At 44.2% G+C, this 22,147-nt stretch overlaps 1 protein-coding gene across 5 annotated transcripts in view; it reads left to right on the plus strand.

Annotated features, from left to right (window-relative positions):
* Positions 1-229: 229 nt before the first annotated feature.
* SLC35A3 (solute carrier family 35 member A3) overlaps positions 230-22,147 on the plus strand; it is a 37,492-nt gene continuing 15,574 nt past the window's right edge. The window contains exons 1-2 of one of the 5 annotated variants that reach the window (XM_075936607.1): positions 230-431; positions 1,498-1,701. Coding sequence is in view for 2 of the 5 variants with exons in the window: in XM_006119826.4 (XP_006119888.1) it covers positions 18,337-18,384 (48 nt within the window). In the remaining 3 variants the exon portion in view is untranslated. Of the gene's footprint in view, positions 432-1,497; positions 1,702-14,665; positions 14,787-17,498; positions 17,999-18,060; positions 18,385-22,147 lie in introns of those variants that run through there. The other 4 variants (XM_075936606.1, XM_075936605.1, XM_006119829.4 and 1 more) reach the window with 4 other exon arrangements.

Below are 22,147 nucleotides of genomic sequence, written 5' to 3' on the forward strand. Positions count from 1 at the left end.
TCCCCTACGCTCCCCCCCCCGAGAGTTACCCCATCCTGTGGCACAGCTGTGCGGGGCCTGCCCCCCAGTGGCCGCGAGGGAAGCCAGCCTGTCGGCCATAAATAACCCCCTGTGGCCAGGCAGGCGCTGCCCCGCTCGCCCCCCGGCGATGTGACTGCTGGGCACTGCCCTCGCCCCCCCCCCCCCCCAGCCCGTCTCCCCTCGCCGCGTTGGGCGCCCCCTTCCCGCCGCGCACTAGCCCAGGCCGGGCGGCCGCCGGGCGCGGGGGGCTCAGACCCAGCCGGGCCGGGTAACGGAGCAGGCGGGGCAGCGGCTGCAGCCGGGCCCTTGGCGGAGCGGGACCGGGGCACCCGGAAGCGCCTGCACAGCGGCTGTAGCGAGCGGGCGCCGGGGCACCCCGAGCCGGCGGCGAGGGGCTCCCAGCGCGGGAGGTGAGACGCTTCCGGGGCTCGGCGCGGTCAGGGCCAGCAGCGAGTGTTACCGGGAGTCATGGGGGGGAGCGGGGCGCAGGGCGCAGGCTGGGGTCGCCTGGGGGGGGGGGAGCAGGGCGCAGGATGGGGAAGCCCCAAACACCCCCCCTCTCTGGGTGGCAGGGCCCAGGCTGGGGTAGCCCTGGGGACAGAAAGGGGGTCCTATGAGAGGCAGGGGATTGGGATAGTCGGGGGGGGGGGGGGCAGAGTGGGGCGAGTGTGAGAAGTGGTGTTGGCGTAGCCCAGGAGCAGAAGACAAATGATCATTTGAGGTCAGAGAGTTGTATTGAAACAGGCAGGGTGAGGATGATGTGAGATCAGCAACCAAAAAAAAAAAAAAAAACCCACACAGATAGCAGACGTGTCTTAGTTCCCGATTATGAAATACCAGGTATCACTCCCCTGTCTTTCTAGGTTCTCTGATTTACACCAATATAAAATACACACAGATCCTTCCAATCGGTGCATAAATGAAACCACATGTAACACAGTGCGAGGTATATTTAATAAGAAATATGTTATACTGTCATAACTTTGTATGGTGCTTTTGAGATAAAGTTTACACTCTACCTCAAGCAAACTGAAAATGAAAACAACAAAGGGCACCATAGATTCAAGTGTAAACAAAAGTACTCAGAGTTGCAACATACTTTGATTGACACTCACAGTCTATTTTTTAATTGGGAATATGGCAGATCAGGATATATATTACAGCAGAGGTTCTCAACTTCTTTTCTTTCTAATCCCCCCCAAGATGCTATAAAAACTCCTCAGGCCATCTGGGCTACAATAACTTTTTCTTCATTATGCATAACATTAAAAGCCAGGGCCGGCATTATGGCATAGCAAGCTGGGCAATTGCTGTGGAGAGGGAAGCCACATATAACACCACAGGGGGCTGCACAAATAAGTTGTTCCACTTTCAACTTGAGCCTCAGGCCCTAGTAAGTCTAATATCTGTCCTGCTGCCTGGTTTATTATGGTGCCCCCCCCCACCTGCTCATAGCCCCCTCTTCTCGCCCCACAGGAAGGGAGGTCATTTGTGGAAAGCAAAGGAAAAAGTAACTTTTGAGGAAGAATTTGGGTCAGACTGAGAACATTTTGTGTAATGAAAGAAGGATGATGTTTGAGGCAAAAGGAGCATAGTGGAAAACTCATACAACAGACCATTCAAAAGCTAAGCTTCTACTATGTTAATTCATCTGCATTGTACTAAGGTGTAATTTTATGTGTAAGTGCTGTTTTTGCTGACAAACACCTGTGCTTTTGTCTTCATTGAAACAATGAAGCTTGACTGAGAATGGCCACACTGTGAAATGGCACTCAAATTACACAGAATGGTTTTATTAGCAGTTATTTATTGTGATAACCCAGTCTTGTAACTGCATCCTCCTTATTATTTTAGCCATCAGCAGCACTCATGATTCAACCCATAATCCCTTAAAATAATCTTGAATTTAAAGCAGCACTTAATTCAAATTGGAGGGTTTTGTGCTTGGACAGGAGTTTGGATGGAGGCAGTATTTGAGTTGTATCTGGAACTACCATTGTAATGCTGACAAACCCTATATATGTGTTTATATTTGAGGTGGAGCCTGAAGCAAAACCCAGAACTCAGCACCCACAGATTTTGGGGAAATTCGGTTTAGAATCTGAATTTTGCAGCTCAGGCCTTTCTCTACAACAGGGCTGAGGAATCTTTTTTGAGTCAGGGACCACTGACACACAGGAAAATCAGTCAGGGGCTGCACAAAAGTGAAAAGCAAAAAAACAAAACAAAAAAACTCCACCCCATGCCCTCACTGACGTGACCCCAGACTGAGAAGAAGAAATACACTCCTCACATTTCCCTTACACACCAGTGCCTAAGGGAGCCCAGGCTACAGGCCAGTAGATTTTGTGTGCTCTAACCCCATGGTGGGACGGTAGAGGGGCTGGAGTACCAGTGCGGGCTCCCCAATGCTGAGGGGGAGCTCTGAGCCTTGGGAGCCAGATTCAGGCAAACTGGGTGCCATATCCGGCCTCCAAGCCTTAGGTTCCCTACACCTCCTCTACAATGATATATACATGAATACAGCATATGTACCATTTTAAAAAAAGGGAGAAATTTGATACTTCAGCATGGGTAAGCAATAATTTTCGCATGGGGGGCATTTTGTGAAGTTTGATATATGGTCATGGGCTGGCTCCAGACTCCTCAGGTTGTGAAGTATTTTTTGTTATCAAAAATAGGGATGTTAGATACCACGTAATTGAATAGTCATGTCACTACTAACATTTTAGCAGTGACATGACTATCCCACGAGGCATAACGGGGCGGTCAACAAATGCTTTCGATGTCGACCGCGGAGCGTCCAGACTAGCGCCCTGAGCTGACAAACAGCTGATCGGCAGCCATTTTAATTTAAATGAAGTGGCGATTATTTAAATCGCCGCTTTATTTTCCTATGCTGGGTAGCCTAATCTACATGCCTCTGTCGCCAGAGCCATGTAGTCTAGACATACCCTTAGAGGGAACATTTCCCCCAGCCTCTCTGCCCCCGAGTTAATGTCACACACATAGTTACAATTGCAGGATACAGCCTCTCTCCAACTTACGAACCGGTTATGGACCAAGCAATTGGTCATAACTCGGTTTGTTCGTAAGTCATACCCCATAGAGTTACACGCGACCACGCTGTTTGTAAACGCGGATTGCGTTCGTAACTCGGGGTCTGCCATTTACAACAGTTTCAGTTGTAACTGCGCATGGTTGTAAGTCTACCGTTCGCAACTTGGGGACCGGCTGTAGTTGCATGAGGGAGGTTTGGTGGGGGCCAAACTAATCCCTATTGGTAGGAGGGTGGTGGGAAAAGTCCTTAGAGGGGTCACATGACACCTTTTACTTCTGGTCATATGTCCATCTTTCCCTGAGAGTGTTACCTCCAGAGGCCTGGCAAATGGGAGTCAGGGGTGTGGCTAATGGGCGTCAAAGAGTAAATTTTTAAAAAATTCTTTGATGTGAAAAAGTGGGCCGTTCTCAGTCCATTTCCCGGGCCTATTTTGATTGCCAGTCTGCCCTGTCCCTGAGAGTGGGGCTGGCAGCCATTGCATTTCCACCCATCTCCCGGAAAGTCCCCTGCAACTCCGTGCTGCTGTCTCTGTGTGACAGGCAGCAGTGTGGGGAGGCAGCTGGGAGCTGGTCTGTGAGGGAAGCCAGTTTAAAAATCAACTTCTCATGCAGACTAGCTGCCTACTGCCCAGCTGCCTGCCACGCCTGAGTTTCCCGTGGACAGAGGCAGCAGCATGGAGGCAGGGGAGGCTCCCACAAAGCAGCCTCTGTCCGTAGTAGGCCCAAACTCACTGCAGACAGAGGCTGCTCCACATCCCATGGAGCAAGCTCTGTCCGCGGGGAGCTGGGGCCCACCGCGGGCAGAGGCTGCTTTCTGGGAGCCTCTCCTGCCTCCCCCCGCCCCATGCTGCTGTTTCTGATAGAAGCAGCAGTGCAGTGGGGAGGGGGCAGGCAGCACTGGAGAGAGAGTGCTGGGGGGGAATGGACTTTTAAGCCAGTTCCCCCAAGCACCAGCTCCTTCCGCCCTTCCCCCCCCACTGCCTCTGTAGGAGGCAGCAAGAGGGCAAGGCAGGCAGGTCTGCAGGAGCTGATAAGCATGGGGAGCTGGCTTGAAAACTGGCTTCCCACATGTATTGGCTCCAGCCTACCCCTCCATTACCTTCTGCACTGCTGCCTCTCTATGGGTATGTCTACACTACAGCACTAATTCGAACTAACTTAGTTCGAATTAGTTCGAATTAGCTTAGTTCGAATTAACTAACGCAGCTAGAACTAAAAACTAGTTCGAATTAGCGTTTTGGTAATTCGAACTAGTGCGTCCACATTAAGTGGACCCTGAACCGGACGGAAGCAGTGCCAGCAGTGCATCAGAGGAGGACTTAGAGCGTGGAGATGCTTTTTCAGGCTAGCCGAGGGCTGTGCTTAAAGGGACCCGACCCCCACCCCGGACAGACAGTTCTCAGGGGTGCCCCGCTTGCAAAGCAGTCCTGGCTTTGAGTGCCCACACTGGGCACGTCACAGTACTCGGCCATCAGCCCGGCTGCACTTGCCGCAGGCTGCCATCTGGGGAGAGGAGGCAATTGGGGGGCTACAGGAGAGCTTCCACCCCCAGAAGCCCGCAGAGCCAGCCCAGTCCTCCTCATCGGGGGCTCGTGCCCCATTCCTCTCTCACCTCCTTCCACTTACCCTTCCCTAGCCCCTCTTCTTGATGTACAAAATAAAGATAACGTGTCTTCCAAAATGGAATCTGTCCTTATTGAACAAAACTGGGGGAGACTGGGAAAAGGAGGTGGGAGAGGGGAAGAGAGAGGCTGGGAGAGGGGAGGGCAACTAAAATGATCAGGAGTTGGGAACAGGTCCCATATGAAGAGAGGCTAAAGAGACTGGGACTTTTCAGCTTATAAAAGAGGAGGCAGAGGGGGGACAGGATAGAGGTCTATAAAAGCAGGAGGTGGGTGGGGACGGTGCATATAGAAAAGTTCTTCATTAGTTCCCATAAAGAAGGACTAGAGGACACCAAAGGAAAGGAATGGGTAGCAGGCTTCAAACTAGTAACAAAAAGTTGTTCTTCACAAAGCAAAGAGTCAACCTGTGGAACTCCTTGCTGCAGGAGGCTGTGAAGGCTAGAACTGGAACAGAGTTTAAAGGGAAGTGAGATCAAGTCATGGAGGTTGGGTCCATGGAGTAGTCTTAGCCAGGGGGTAGAAGTGGTGTCCCTGCCCAAGGTTTGTGGAAGGCTGGAGAGGGATGGCACGAGACAAATGGCTTAGTCACTGTCCTCGGTCCATCCCCTCCAGGGTCCCTAGGGTTGGCCGCTGTCGGCAGACAGGCTACTGGGCTAGATGGACCTTTGGTCTGACCCAGGACGGCCATTGTAAGCTCAGGGCTCAGGGTCGGGGGTCTCAGTGGACCCCCTTGATTCTGTTGCACACCTGCTCCTGGGTGGCCAGGCTGGCAGCTATCCTGCGCAAGCCGGCCACTTTCCTGTGCCTAGTGCGGAGGTCGTGGACGAGGTCCACGATGTCCGCACTAGACCAGGCGGGTGCCCGCCTCTTGCGGTCTCGGGCAAGCTCCCGGGAGCCGCCAGCCTGGTCCTGGGAAGAGGGGGAGGGCTGGGGGTCATCGGGTGGGTGGCTCGATCCGTGCCAGGTGCAGGGTCTGCTGGCTGGGTGCTGGCAGGCTTGCACCTGGCACGGGCACCGTAGCCAGCCCGTGCCCCTTTAAGGGGTCCGGGGCCGGGAGGGGGGCAGTAGAGTTTCCCTGGTGTTGGCCAGAGTGGCCACTAGGGAAACCTGGGGAGGGCTTGCCTCCCACTAGTTCGAATTAAGAGTCTACACAGCCCTTATTTCGAACTAGCTAGTTCGAACTAGGCTTAATCCTCGTGGAATGAGGATTACCTAGTTCGAACTAAGCGCTCTGTTAATTCGAATTAAATTCGAACTAACGGAGCGCTAGTGTAGCGCCTATGAAAGTTAGTTCGAACTAACATCCGTTAGTTCAAACTAACTTTGTAGTGTAGACATACCCTATCAGAGGCAGAAGCGTGGGGATGGGGCGGGGGGCAGACAGATCTGGTGCTCATGGGGAGCCAGTTTTAAAGCCAGCTCCTCATGGGCATTAGCTCACACCGCCCCCCCTTTCTTCTGATACAGAGACAGCAAGGTGGGGGGATGTGTGTAGTTGACAAGATTAACTGATAAGCCCAGGTTTATCAGTTAATTACGTATTCATCTGCATGATGAAATCCCTAATCAGAAGGCAGTTGCAGTGCAGTAACTCTTAAACTCATAAGCATTATTGTTACTAGGTTCAACTCAGGGAGTTCCTCAATTTCTTACTGAGGAATATTGAATATTTGATCTTTTTTACCTGTCCTCTAACTTGTAAAATCCTTATTCTGGGTTCTATATTTGTGAGTAAGAAGTGAGAGAGAAGGAGCTGCAAGATTTAACCTCAGAGAACTTTAAATATCTCATATAATACTTGAAGTTCCTAATGTCTAATTGCTTACTGTTTGTATATATGCATACAAGGTCCTTTTTAAATAAAAAGATTTTCCACTTGATTTCTTTCATTGAAAGAAAATAAAGATGTGTTTTGCAACAGTGCCCAAAAGCCCACAATCGGAATTAAGTCCTCACTCTGCTAGGTTTTCTACAAATACTTAGGAAGATGCTGCCCTTGTCCCAAAGAAGCTGCAGTAATATTTTCAACTAGACGCAAGCGAGTTTATCATTGGACTCCTTGTCAGACTTCAATCTTCCACTTTGAGGTGCCAAAGTGTCAGTGACATTCTGTCCCTCACTATCCTTTAAGAGGCTTTCTAACTCTTAGCCACAGAATACTATCTGTTTAAAGCATAGCTGAAAAGAATTCCTAAAGAGAGGGAAGTTTTAGCAAATAAGTTGTCTTATGTGACTATCTTGGGGAGAAATTTTTATAAATGCATTTTCTGACACTCATGATTGTAAATGGGGGAAATGTAATATTGTGCTCGGGGAGCTTAATAGCTGTACTAGAACAAAGTGAAATCAATGTGCTCTTTGTACTGAATGAATTTTATATTCCCATCATGGAAATATTTCATTTCAGGTTTTTTAACTCCTTAGCTGGGTAGAAAATTAATGTAGATAGGGAAAGTAGAAAAGCTGTCCTGAGGAAGAAGTCGTATTGAAAACAAAGCTTTATTGAATGAGCAGATTGTTCAGTTTCTGAAGGTGGAGAGAGGAGAGAAATGTTGTTAGAGCATTTTTTATTGAATGTGAAAAATTGCTGTAGAAAGTAAGCATGGCGAGAAATTGCAATGTTGCAACCTCAGTTTCAACCTCTTAAAAGCCAGCTCCCCACAATCAGCTCCTGCAGAGCTGCCTTCCACCCACCCCACTGCCTTTGATAGAGTGGCAGCAGCACAGGGAAGGTGGGGGGGGAAGGTGGGAGCTGGTACACTTGGGAAATGACTTTCAAGCTGGCTCCCCACACATATTGACTTCTGCGGAACTACTTGTCCCCTGCACTGCTACTTCTTTGTCAGAGGCAGTGGGGAGAGATGGGAGCCAATGTTCACCTGCCTCCCTCCCCCTGGCAGGTGTAAACGTGTAACTGCTAACATTTGCAGTGGTTACACATTTATACAAATACTCAATAATTAACATCCCTATTACAAATAGAATGAGTCACAAATAGAAGAGCAAAAGAAAGAGACTGAGTTGAGATTTGAAATGGGTTGGATGGAAGAAGTTTAGCTGTGTGAAGAGTTACAGTTGAAAGTGTGCCTGACAACTATGGAGAATTAATAGGAAGGGACCTAGAGGAAATCAGTGTTAAGAGTGATTTTTTTGAGAGTGGAGCAAGTCTGTGGAGAGTTTTTAAAACAAGAAGCACAGTAATTGGGATTGTTCCAAGTGAAATTATTTACAAAACCAATTGTGACTTTATGCACGTAGTATAGAGACCAAATATGGAAAAAAATGTCATTTTTCTGACTCCTACCATTTAGCAAAGCTTGTGACATTTAGGAAGTGTTAATAGATATCTAAATTCCAGTACATAAACTAGTTCAACAATACTTTTTTGGTAGACGTTTAGTTGCTGAGAATTTCTGTGCATTCTAATTGCCATCTGTATACTGCTTCCCACTCACAGAATATTTTACTATTTTTACTAAGTCCTTAGATCTTGGCAGAAAGATTTACTGACACACACAGCTGCAAAAAAAGATTTAAGGAATAAAACCATCATAACAAAACAACATTTGTTTGTATGTTAAATGGCCCGTATTCTGCCGGTTGGTAGAACTGCATGCTACCCGGTATGTCTCCAGGTGGAGGATAGGAGGGGGCTTCTTTTCAGAGGTTTGCTGCAAAATAAGTGCGCTTTGTCATGTGAATATGCAGCCATGGACCGGCAGCGTCAACATTATCAGGGTGTGATGAGACATTGGGTGGTATCTGATGCTCTGACTAAAAGTCACAAGTGCCCGATGACGATGTTGTGACATGGCGAGTGTAACCCGCCATTAAATAAGACTGCCCTACCCCCTCACTCTGCTGGTTGAGGGTCTGGGATATTTGGGTCCCTGGATTACTTTGGATAATCCAATTGGCGTATGAACCGTGATTGGCAGGGCTCGACAAATAATATAATCTACTTGCCCGTGGTGAGTAGATTGTAAACCGGAAGTGCCGGGTTTGGGCGATCTGCGCATGCACAGATCGCCAGACAGCACAGCTGGCGAGCAGGGCTCACCGCGGTTTGGCGAGCCCTGATGATTGGTCACTGACATCCGAGGGATAGTGACTCCTTACATCACCCCAGGGAAGAGAACCCTGACAGAAAATTCCCCACTGCCTTGCGGGTAGGTTCAGGAGATCCAAAGGCTATGGGAATAAACCCAGACAGATAATCCACAGTGGAGACCCTAAAGCGGTTAACAGTGAGGTTTCATCCAATCTGCTTTTCTGGCATCTCCTGCAGTTACCTCAGTTCCTAACGTACTGGCTCTTGTCTTTACTTTGGATCTAACTGGGGCAACTGAGAGAGGGATAGTGCCACTTGGGCTACGCACTTTCCTCAAACACTAGCTCAGGCAATGCAGCGCGCAGGAGGAGACACTTACCCACACACAGCTATACACAGCTACTACAGTGTATACAATCAACCAACTTGCCTCTGGCTTGGTAGCTGGAATGTGTGGACAATGTGTCCTGGACTTGAACCTGATCATGAGCTTACAAACACGGATTCAATACGTAAAACAGCAGTCATAGACCAGATTGAATGTTACATAAATTGAATGTTGACATTGCTGCTCTCCAGGAGACCAGATTGGCAGATGTTGGATTAGTAAAAGAAACCAACTGCACCTTCTTCTGGAAGGGTTTGAGTTCAGAGAAACGCCATCTTTATGGAGTTGGCTTTGCTGTTTGAAACAATCTGATGAACTTTATCAATACACCCATAGCTGAATCAGAACGCGTTATATCCCTAAAGCTCAGCACCAAGTCAGGATATGTTAACATCTTAAGTACTTACACACCCACACTAACATTGTGTACTGAAGACAAGGATCACTTCTAAGATAATCGTCAGAAAGGTATCAATTCCTGTTCATCCTGTGAACAATTGTATATCTTTGATTATTTTAATGCAAGAGTGGGATGCAATCGCCAGTCTTTGGCCCATTTGCCTAGGTCATCACAGCATTGGGAAAATAAATGAAAATGGCCAAAGGCTTCTTGAATTCAGTTCTCAGAATCATCTCTCCATCACTAATACTTTTTTCAACTTAAAAGACTGCTACAAGGTCTCATGGCGCCATCCCAGATCCGGTTACTGGCATCAACTCAACCTTGTACTGGTCCAAAGAAAACATCTTAACTCCGTTAAATTTACATGTGTGTATCACAGTACAGATTGTGACACTGATCACTCATTCATTATCAGTAGAGTGAAAATTGCTCCAAAGAAACTTCATACATCAAAGGATTGCAGAAAACCAAAGGTTAGCACCCTCGGTACTGCATTGAAATGCTCTGTCTTTGTGGAAGAATTCACTTGCAAAATGGAAGACAAACCTGTCCAGCAGTCTGTTGACGGGACATGGTCCATGCTGAGTGCTGCAATATATGAATATGCCACCTCTGCCTTTGGAACACAGAAATTTTCCAACAAAGACTGAATTGATGAAAACATTGACATTCTCAGGCCTGTTCTTGAAGAAAAAAACAAAGCTTTTCTGAACAACACAAAGAATCCATCACAAAGTTCAAGAGATCAGCTCCACCATACAAGATCTGTTCTTCAGAGAGAATCCAGGCGGTGTGCAAACAAGTAATGGGCCGATCTATGTTGTGGAAATCAAAAAGCATTTGAATGGGCGACCTGGAAACCATGTATGATGGACTGAAAAAAGCACTTGGACCAAATGTTACCAGAGTTGCTCCACTGAAACATCTGTTTTTATCTGTGATTACCTATCCATTTAGATAGGTGATCACAGATAAAAACCAACAGATGTCCCAATGGGTGGAACACTACTCAAGTCTTTACTCCCATAAGCATACCATACATCCTGAACTTGATAACCTCATTCCAACTCTTCCAAAAATGTTAGTGTTAGATGTAGAGCCTCCAGTGGAAGAGCTTTCCCAAGTACGTAATGCTCTCTCCAGTGGAAAAGCACCAGGTAATGATGGGATTCCAGCTGAAGTCCTAAAGGCTAACAAGGCTGTCCTCATCCCCTTCCTCTATGAGTTACCTATAAAATGTTGGCAAGGGTCCCTCATGATATGAGGGACGCAAACACCATTACTCTCTATAAAAACAAAGGCAATAAGGGGGACTGTAACAACCTCAGAGGCATCTCTGCAAAGCATTACAAGTAAAGCATTTGCCCGTGTCATTTTTTTAATTGCTTGCAAAAACTCGCAGATCAAGTTTATCCAGTAACACAGTGTGGCTTCAGGGCTGGCAGGTCAACAATGGACATGATTTTTTTCTCTGACAGCAGCTTTCCCTGCTTTTTGCATTTTTCTTGTAGTTGTTTATAGCATTTGTGGACTTAGCAAAGGCATTTGATACAGTCAGTAGATCAGGACTGTACAAAGTGTTAACTAAGATTGGCTGTCCACCAACTCTACTGAAGCTCATAATATCTTTTCATGAAGATATGAAAGCAACAGTGTACTATGATGTATCTACATCTGAACCCTTTGTGGTGAAGAGTAGAGTCAAACAGGGATGTGTCCTTGCTCCTACCCTCTTTTGTATATTCTTCTCAGTCCTATTAAATTGTGCATTTCTAAACTCACACAGTGATGTATCAGAGGGGTAGCCTTGTTAATCTGAATCTGCAAAAGCGGCGAGGAGTCCTGTGGCACCTTATAGACTAACCGAAGTGTTGGAGCACAAGCTTTTGTGGGCAAAGACCCACTTCGTCAGATGCATATATCTGACGAAGTGGTTCTTTGCCCACGAAAGCTTGTGCTCCAACACTTCGGTTAGTCTATAAGGTGCCACAGGACTCCTCGCCGCTCACACAGTGATGTATTTCTCCACACAAGGTTAGATGATTCTCTTTACAACCTAATATGACTCAATGCTAAAACTAAGGTCAAGAAAGTTCTCATTAGAGAACTCCTATTCGCAGATGATGCAGTGCTTGTCGCACATAATGAAGACACGCTACAGGCACTGATGGATTCTCTGTTCAGAGTTACTAAACTGTTCTCTTTCAACATAAGCGTGAAGAAAACTGTTGTTTGCTCAAGGTGTATCTCAACCACCCAAGGTCATTTTGAATGACAGTCAATTAGAGGTGGTTCAACAATTCTGTTACCTTGGGTCTACTGTCACCACAAATCTCTCCATGGACAAAGAACTGAACATCAGAATTGAGAAGGCAGCCACAACATTTGACAGACTTACGAAACGAGCATGGAACAATCCCAAACTGACATTGAAAACAAAGATACTGATATACTAAGCGTGCATATTAAGTATCTTACTTTATGGATCTGAGACATGGACTACCGTCTTTTAGCGAATATAACCCATGGGTTATATTCTTTTTTACAAACCCCGCCTCCCCCCGTGGGCTATACTCGTGTGCAGGGCATATAGGGTTTTTTTTACTCGATGGAAGAGGATCCCCTCCTCCCCACCCTTTTACTACGTTTGCTGGGGTGGGGTTAGGCTCCCAGCCCGCGACTGCAGCTGCCGCCGCACACCGGACCTGCTGCACGCTCGCTTGTTGCTCATGGACCAGCGCCTGCCCTGCCACCCCGAATCATGCCCAGGAGCAACAAGCTAGTGTGCAGTGGGTCTGGCGTGCGGCAGCTGCAGGCAGGGAAGGGCGCCCGGCTGTATCGTGCAGGAGCAATGAGCAACAAGCACCATGCCCCACTCCTGTGAGCTGTGGCCGCCTGCAGACTCCCGCCGCTGCTGCTGGCTGCCAAGCCCCGCACCTGCAACTTGCTCCAGGCTTGTTCCCTTTGTCAGCCCGGGCTGGGAGTCTCCCACTTTGCACCTCTGCTGGGGATGCCTCTGCCTTGGATCTGGAGCGTTCCTGGCTGCTGCACCCCTTGTAAGTTTCCCCTCATTGTTCAGTTGCAGGCTGGGAGCCTAACACCCCGCACCCCTGCACCCTAAATATACCCCCGGTACAGTCTTGTATAACCCGCGGGTTATACTCATGCGTGGGGTATACAAGATTTTTTTTTTAACTAAAATAGCAAAAACTGTGGGGTATATTAGGGTGCAGGTTATATTTGGGTGCGGGATATATTCACTAAAATACAGTACTTACTCATGCTGAGAGAAAAGACTCAGTTTCCACTTTTGCTGCCTTCGCAGAATCATGAATATTAAGTGGCAAATCAAAGTTTCAAATGTAGATGTCCTATCAAGAGCTGGCATACCCAGTCTCATAGCGATCCTTAACAATAGAAGACTCCGGTGGCTTGGCCATGTGAGCAGAATGCGTGATAAATGCCTTCCCAAAGAAATCCTCTTTGGTGAACTAACAAGTGGAGCAAGGGCAAGAGGAAGGTCAAAGTTAAGATTCAAGGATATATGTAAAAACCTTATGAAAAGGTTTAACATCAATCCAAGCTCTTGGGAATCTGTCATCAGATTGCAATACCTGGCAACAATTATGACAACAGGGCACGTCATTTTTCAATAGGACTTGTGCAAGTCATGCAAAAGAACTCTGCCTCAAAAAGAAAAATTCTAAGACTCATGAAAACAGAAGTAGACTGGCATGTAGCTATTGTAATCGACTGTGCAAATCCAATATTCGATGCATAAGCCATGAAAGAAGTTGCAGATCCAGGCACAACTCATAGATTGCCACTGCTTACCACTGTCTCTCGAGATGAATGGGCGCCACACACACCCACACCCACGCCCACCCCCCAAGCTTCATATTCTGTGCATTGCACCAGTTTTAGCAAAATTCTGACAGGTTCTTTTCCCCCTCCTCGTTGCCAAAGTCTTGTTAATAACATTTCCCACTGTAATGTATTTGTCAGCTGTGGAATTGACTCATTTCATGACCCTTTTTAGTCTTCCATTATCAAGAAGCAAACACGGGAGGTATGCACAAACCCCTATAACTTGAATTAATTTACAAACTTCCAACTTACTTGTTTGCATTAGGCCAGTGTTTACTTTCTAGTAAACTCACTCTCTTTAATAACTTGTGATGAATTGCAGAACTTGAACTATAGTTAAACTTGCCTTTGCCTCAGTACTTACTTAGGTACTGAATCTCCAATTCTCTTCGGTCTCAATTTTTGCAGAAATGCAGGTATCTTGATTAAACATTTTCCAGTTTTCATTATTTTTCCCCTGTGGAAAAACACATTGATCATCCAATGTACTAACATTCCTCTGGAGCAGAACGTCATGTCACTCATTGCCTGTGTTCTCAAAGAGCCTCAACCACGAAAATGTCAAATGAATTTTGATTTTAGCCAACGTGAGTGCAACTTATGTTGGCCGATAATTATTACTGTGAAGGCTGAAATTTTAACAATAAAGACAATTTGACACTTGTTTATTTTAAATTTAACTTTCAGTAAAACAAAAAAGAAAAAAATAGGACTGTTACAAAACATTTGCACGGAACACTTGCCAAACACTTTTGTGAATCCGTGCAAATTAACAGGGCTCGACAATCTATGTAATCTACTCACCACAGGCGAGTAGATTACAACCTGGAAGAGCCAGGTTCGGGCGATCTGCGCATGTGCAGATCGCCGAACAGCGCGGCTGGTGAGCGGGGCTTGCCACGGCTCGGCAAGCCCTGCAAATTAATATAAACATTTACTCCAGCAGTCTATTATGGCACATGAAACTCTGTAAACACAAACTTTATAATTGCTTTCTATGCTTTGATTTGTGATCTACAGCAACTAATTAAGACCCTAATCTTGCAAACTGATACTGGTGGGTGATCTACAGCTGCATGGAGTCCCTGGGTCTGCTCACATGAAACATGTTGCAGGATCAGACTATAATGGCAGTAAATATGTCTTCATTACTCTCTCTCTCTCTCTCTCTCTCTTTTTTTTTTTTTTTTTTTTTTTTTTTTTTTTTTTTTTTTTTAAATGAGAGTCCCTGGTTCAGTAAAAAATTCTGGAATATTTTGAAGATGCATCAGTGATTGCCGGTGTTGAGCGCTCCCTGATGTGTAGACAGAATGTTATGAAGATGTTGCCAGCATGCTTTGGTTCAACAGCTGTAATACTTCAGGACTGAATGTGAGATATGCTGACTTTATGCAGCTCATACTGCCTAAAGTCCCTAAAGATTTGATTTTCAAAAGTACAGGGTGCCTTCAATTCCCGATAAGGCCTTTGGGAGATGTAGACTCTAAAATTGTGTTTTGTTTTTGTTTTTTTTGTTTGTTTTTTTTAATCCCAGGGCCTGACAAAATTACTGTTATAAGAATTGGAAATGGTTGATATTCAATAATAAAAGTAACCAAATTATTATATATTGTAGGAAGGCTAGAGTAAGAATATTCATTGTCTTTATAGGGCTGGTTTTGAGTATTGGTCATTTTATAACTAAGAACAAGACACTCAGATTTTTCTCATCTTATAGTGATAATAGTCTAACTTTTACAAATATTTAATATCAGCATGTGAAAATCACAATTGCATTGAAATTTGTAACAAATTCATCATTTAAATCTATAAATTGAACCTTTCTAATCTGGCACGCACACTCTGGTCTAGCAACATCCATGGTCTGGCATGATTTTAGTTAGTCAATTGTCCTCTTATCGCGGGTGTTTCCAAATTTTCTGCAATCTCATAAAATTTGTTTACAGCATCAGTCCTGGCTTTCAGTGTTCTGTGCTATTATTTTACTCTATATTACCCCTAAATGTCTTCTAAGAGACCAGCAAGCAATGGAAGTGCTGGTAATGCTGCTAAACATAAGCATTTTTTATGCTTTATCTACTTACTACTTTGTGTCAGTACAGTAAAATTATGTAACAACACTAGCACTTTGTTATGAAGAGAGCTGGTAATCTTAGGCTAGGTGTAGGCGTCTATAGGGTGTAGCAGTACAGTCATACATTATTAACAAGCATTGAAAGCACTTTTCCATTTATTTACCTCTGTGAAATAAAAATAAAAAGATACACTCACTATAATATTGACTTTCCATGATTTGGTAAATTCTCTGGTTCAGCACTGGTCAGGTCTCAAGTGTGCGGGACTAGAGAGGTTCAAACTGTCCTACTTTCATAATGCTTTTGGAACTTCAGAATGCAAAATAAAGTAGCCAATATACATAGTGGCTGCGTCTAGACTGGCAAGTTTTTCCGAAAAACTTGCCAGCTGTCTACACTGGCCGCTTGAATTTCCGCAAGAACACTGACGATCTCATGTAAGATTGTCAGTGTTCTTGCGGAAATGCTATACTGCTCCCGTTTGGGCAAAAGCCCTCTTGAGAAAATGCTTTTGCGCAAGAGGGCCAGTGTAGACAACACGGTATTGTTTTGCGCAAAAAAGCCCCGATGGTGAAAATGGCGATCGGGGCTTTCTTGCGCAAAACCGCGTCTAGATTGGCACGGACGCTTTTCCGCAAAAAGTGCTTTTGCGCAAAAGCGTCCGTGCCAATCTAGACGCTCTTTTCCGCAAATGCTTTTAACGGAAAACCTGTTCCATTAAAAGCATTTGCGGAAAATCATGCCAGTCTAGACGTAGCCAGTCTGTTTTGAAGTTTTTACTTGGCTACCACCACTGTTTTGTATCTTTGCAAACTTGCTACTTCTGATTTCAGTAAGACTGTGCTGTTTTATTACTTGACTGAGAAAATGTGAACAAATAGGAGTAATATGAAGTTCAATGTTGGTAACTTGGTTATTTATCAGGAAACTTCATGGTAAATCAGTTTGTTTTATTTAGGGTTATATTCATTTGTGACTTTAATTGGCTCCATTCGTCTTCCCATGACTTATTAGCATGAGTGATTACTTGTGTTGCACTTTGACTGTTCATCTGTATAAAGATGTCATAATGCTTTCTTTTTACCTTTTCATTTGGACTCTCATTATTTCAATATTCTCTTCTCTTTTTAATATTTCTGAAACAGTGTTTCTCAGACTGTAGAAGTCAAATTGAGAATGACCCAGCAAGAAAGAATGGGGAAAGGGGGGGGGAGGGAAGTGCCTGCCTCCATCCATAGCTTTGAGATACATTTTCCCCAAACAATTTATCTTCTAAATTTTTCCTGAAAAAGTGAAAAATAAGTTTGCAGCAGGAGAGGCCTCAATATTTTTCCAGCCTTTCAGAAAGAAATGCTGAGAGAGCCTGCAGATCTGAGTGCAGAGGACTGGGCTGCCTAATAGACAGTGGACCAAATGTTCTTTCCTGTGTAAAGTGTAAGTAAATAAGCTTGCTATGGTGGTTTTCTGTGGGGATCAGGGTAGGACAGAATCTTATTCCTTCCTAAGAGATATAGTACCAGTGGAGATGCTCACATTGCTACTGCAGCAGCAGCTACAGCCTTTGTACTCTCCCTCCAGTCAAAATTAGCAAGTGATGGAATTCCTGCTCATGCCCCTGCTTTCAGTGTCCCATAAGTAGAATGGTATGGGGAGCCACCATATAGCTCCTGCTGCAGTCCATAGAACAGTGCTAAATTCTCCTTTGCAGCATTTCTGTTGCAGCATTTCTGCAGCAGGGACTCCTGCTCAGTGGAACAATGCTGGTTTTGCTGCTCTTGGCTTTTTCTGCAGTTCTGCAGAATTTAATCTTTAGGGAGCAAACTTAACGTACAGCTCATTAAAACTGGATAGAGTATCTATGAAATATTTTATGAGGCCATAATACTCAGCCATGACATTGCTGCTGAGTCCCTCCTTCTTAAAGGAAGTTAGGGTCCTTTTGAAGGGCCACTTCTGGGAAATTCTATGGAGGAAATTTCTAGCCACTTCCAGCTCCAGCAGAGGAGGCTGAGAGATTACTAAGACCAATGCAGTGTATGGTAAAGAAAGAAAGATATTTTAACACTTGATAAAATCCTAGTGTAGATAATGTGTTTTATAATGCTACCATGTTAATAGGTCGAGATAAACCCTGGTAGAAATTTGGTTTTCCACAACCCAGCTAATGTATTAAAACTGCAAATTGCCTTGGGTATGTTAGGATGTTTACACAGGTTTAAAACCACACCTGTTTTCTCTCATGACAAATTCCTAGCTACTTTAACATCTTATAGATTGCTGAGCACTCTGGCAGCAGCCTAGCAACTCACCTATGCATAAGATTGACTATTCAGTTGTTCAAAGTTCAGTACCTGTTTGCATTTCCCTGGATCTGAGCCCAAGTTTGCAGTGAGTTGTACAAACGGATATATGATCCTTCTGGGAAAGAAAAAAAAAAGACTCCAATAAAAGCAAGTAAACTTACTAAGAAGTTGCAAAGTTGAATGGGTGGATGATTTACTGAAATATGTAAGTTTAACTCTTACACAATTCCTGACATGTGACTTAATATCTGATATACCAGCCTACAGCTCGGTGTGATTATTGTGCATGAACCTGTTTTGCTGAACACCGATGAGGCCACTTTTCATCATTTGTAAAACTCTGTGGCTTCTTAAAGGATTTATGAAATGAAAATATGATATATTATTGGTGCTGATTTTTGAGGCACTTTATCCTGTTGAAAACTCTTTTTGGAGAGGGGGGGGAGAACTGGTTGAAGAAAAAACCCTCAAGGATTTGTAACCAATTTTAGGGAGGCAAATTTAAATAATGTTACCATCTTAAAACTTCTGCTGTCCAGAATCATGGAAAATAATGAAGAGGAGGATGTACTACAAAATGACATTACTACTGTATGTATTTTTCATGTTTATGTAGTGTGTTTGTTTTGTTTTAATGGAAAATCTTTTGTGGTGGTGTTTATTGGTGCTGAATATTAACTTTACAATCATCATGGCTAAACCATTAGTGCTATTTTAAAATTAGTTAATCAAATATGTTTCAGTAAATGGAAAGTCAGTATTTACTGATGCTATAACACATTTTAATTATATCAGAGCACTGTTCAAAACTGCATCTGTAGGGATGACATATATTTCAATATTGCTTTGCTAGTTCATGATCAAAGTATTCTGCAAAGTCTTTATTCCAATGTATATGTATTTATTTCACAGGAATTTGGTTCAGATGCATTTTGAATTGTGAGTTTTAAAAGTTGTGGAAAAAACTTATTCGTGTATGTATTTTAGGAGAGAAACATATTCTGTTTAACCATCTAATGGTGATTGTATAGCCAGATTTTCAAGACTCCTCCTTAAAGAAAGTATAGGTGGATAGGACAGAAGGTAGGTGGAATTGTTTGGTGTGAATGAAAATTAGAATTGGTAAAACTCCCATATTAATATTCAAGATCACCATCTTCCAGAAAAAGAACAAAGAAGAAAATACGATGGTTTGGAATGCATTCATTAATCCCATATAATACTACTGGGTTTCAGCCCTAAGATCTGTTGGCTTTAGAAGCAATTTAATAGAATGTGGACACCTATAAAAATAAAACAGGGAAATATTAGGTCTCTTCTATACTGGGAAAATTATCTCCTCTGTTTCACTACCATTGTAGCTTTATTATGCCAGCAACAGTGAAGTCAATAGCTTAGACAGGAATTGGATGTTTGTCTACTTAGCTTCCACCATAGCTACCACAAGTGGAAAGTTATCCAAGTTTTCTTTGTGTAAAAGGCTTAAGAAGAATGAGCTTATCTCACAAATTCAAATGTTGCCTCTCATTCCATTCTAGGTGTCAAAAACCCCAACTGCAGAAATCTTTTCCTTAACATCTTCTCTTAAATAGTTATGCATTTTCAGTACAAAATCTCCAGTGATTTGAAAATATAAAAATGTTGGTGAAGTATAATTTGATATTAAATTCAATTTTATGTAAAGAGATATTGTAATTATCATTCATTTTCACATTTAATTCAATAACTCAGTTTTTGCATTTATCTAAAACTGCTAAAAAAATGTTCCCTGCTTTACCAGATTGCCACAGCATTAAGGTCAGACTTCCTGCAAAGTACATAGATTGGGGTGGGCAAAAGTCCCTCTACGGGCCGGATCCAGCCCACCAAGTAGTTTTATCCAGCCCGTGGATGCCCTGCCACTCCCCCACCCAATCAGGGCCTGGGGACGGAGCAATGCGTTAAGTCTCGTCCCCCAGCAGCAGCAGCATGCGGTTGACTCTAAGTGCCACGCACCCCTTGCAGGGTCGGGACAGGGAGCAAGAGACTTCCTGTGCTTCTCCCACTCCTAGGCCCTGATTGACCTGGGGGCGGGGGGAGCGTGCAAAGTCTCCTCCTGCTGCCAGGGACGTAGGCAACTAGAGGGAACCACCAGAGCTTCAGAACAGCTGGTGATTCTCTTGGGGAGGAGGGGGAAGGCAGGGGCAAAGACTTCACATTCAGGATCTGTGGGCGGGGAAGCATTGGATGTGTCCTGGCCCAGCCCCTGCTGCCAAGGCCCTGCCCCTTCCAGGGTGGACCAGGGCCACTTCAAAAATTTCTGAAGTGGCCCCTGGTCTCACATTATTGCCCATCCCTGACATAGATTATATTGCCTAATTCTGGTTAATGACCAACTAATTATCTTGTATTGCCTTTTCTCCAGCAGGTGTTCTACTTGATTTACTCCAGTAAATAGCATATTCAGTATCCCTGGGCTTTTACAAAAATGTGTGCAACCACATACTTCATGCTGCAAATAATCTTACTGTCCAGAGAACAGGAATGCAGCTAATGTCAATCTGTAACCATTCAGCCACAGATCTTGTCAAATTTGTGTTGTTTCCTTAAGTACCCATAGTTTATAGCCTCTTTTACATACTAACCTGGAGAAAATCTAGCTAAACACTGAGACACATATAAAACAAAAATATATTAATACAGATTTGTGAAATAACTACAGTTTCATAAAATATATTTTGAGATAGAACTTCAGTAACTGAAAAATAGCTTTAATTTCAGATGCACATTTTTAAACATACATGCACATTTTCTACATGTTCCCCTTTACACAAGATGCCTGATACTTGAAAGTCAAGATTTCTGTATCACCTGTGTGTGCATGTACATGCGTTAGGCATTGCATATATCAGCTACACAAACATAAAAATGTGGACCATGATGTCTTGACTTGGCGTGACTTGACTTTAAATAGCTTTGTTTGGTTTACTTGGAGTAAATGTATGCTCATCATGGACTTCCCTTTTATTTGTTCATCTTTTTTAAAGTATTATGATTTTGATTCATTATACAAATAGTGAATTCTGCAATTGGAACACTTTCCATGGAATTTAAAGTAGATGTGTATTCTACATGAATTTGTATGGGAAGCATTCATAGCTAATAACTGAGAGTAGAAGAAGATGATGAGGTATAACTGTAGTGTACTTAATAAAAGTATATTGACTTGGATTTCCTTATTAAGACCAAGCATTATGGTAGTTTCCTAAAACAAGCCTTATGTTCTCCCTTGTGTCCTTCAGTAGGTACTGCTTACCTCAGATCTGATAAATACAGTGCTTAAAGTAGTGGTTCTCAAAATGGGCTGTGGACCTACCCAGAAAAGCCATTGACAGGCTGCATACTTTGTCCATAGCCATGGAGCTTTGCAGCTCCCATTGGCTGCGGTTCGTCATTTCCAGCCTAGCTCCCCTAGGCTAAAAACGACAGATTGCTGCCAATGGAAGCTGTGTGGCTATGGACACTTTATGTAAACAAAGCGGTGCAGGGCCATCAGCGACTTACATAGAATCATAGGACTGGAAGGGACCTCAAGAGGTCATTGAGTCCAGCCCCCTGCCCTCAAGGCAGGACCAAGCTCTGTCTACACCATCCCTGACAGATGTCTATCTAACCTGTTCTTAAATATCTCCAGAGAGGGAGATTCCACCACCTCCCTTGGCAATTTATTCCAATATTTGACCACCCTGACAGTTAGGAATTTTTTCCTAATGTCCAATCTAAACCTCCCTTGCTGCACTTTAAGCCCATTACTCCTTGTCCTGTCCTCAGAAACCAAGAGGAACAAATTTTCTCCTTCCTCCTTGTGACACCCTTTTAGATATTTGAAAACCGCTATCATGTCCCCCCCTTAATCTTCTTTTTTTCCAAACTAAACAAGCCCAGTTCATGAAGCCTGGCTTCATAGGTCATGTTCTCTAGACCTTTAATCATTCTTGTCACTCTTCTCTGTACCCTTTCCAATTTTTCCACATCTTTCTTGAAATGTGGCGCCCAGAACTGGACACAGTACTCCAGCTGAGGCCTAACTAGTGCAGAGTAGAGCGGCAGAATGACTTCACGAGTTTTGCTTACAACACACCTGTTGATACAACCTAGAATCCTATTTGCTTTTTTTGCAGCAGCATCACACTGTTGACTCATATTCAACTTGTGGTCCACTATGACCCCTAGATCCCTTTCCGCCATGCTCCTTCCTAGACAGTCGCTTCCCATCTTGTATGTATGGAACTGATTGTTCCTTCCTAAGTGGAGCACTTTGCATTTCTCTTTATTAAACTTCATCCTGTTTACCTCTGACCATTTCTCTAACTTG

The sequence above is a fragment of the Pelodiscus sinensis genome, chromosome 9 (genome assembly GCF_049634645.1).
Source record: "Pelodiscus sinensis isolate JC-2024 chromosome 9, ASM4963464v1, whole genome shotgun sequence".
NCBI lineage: Eukaryota > Metazoa > Chordata > Testudines > Trionychidae > Pelodiscus > Pelodiscus sinensis.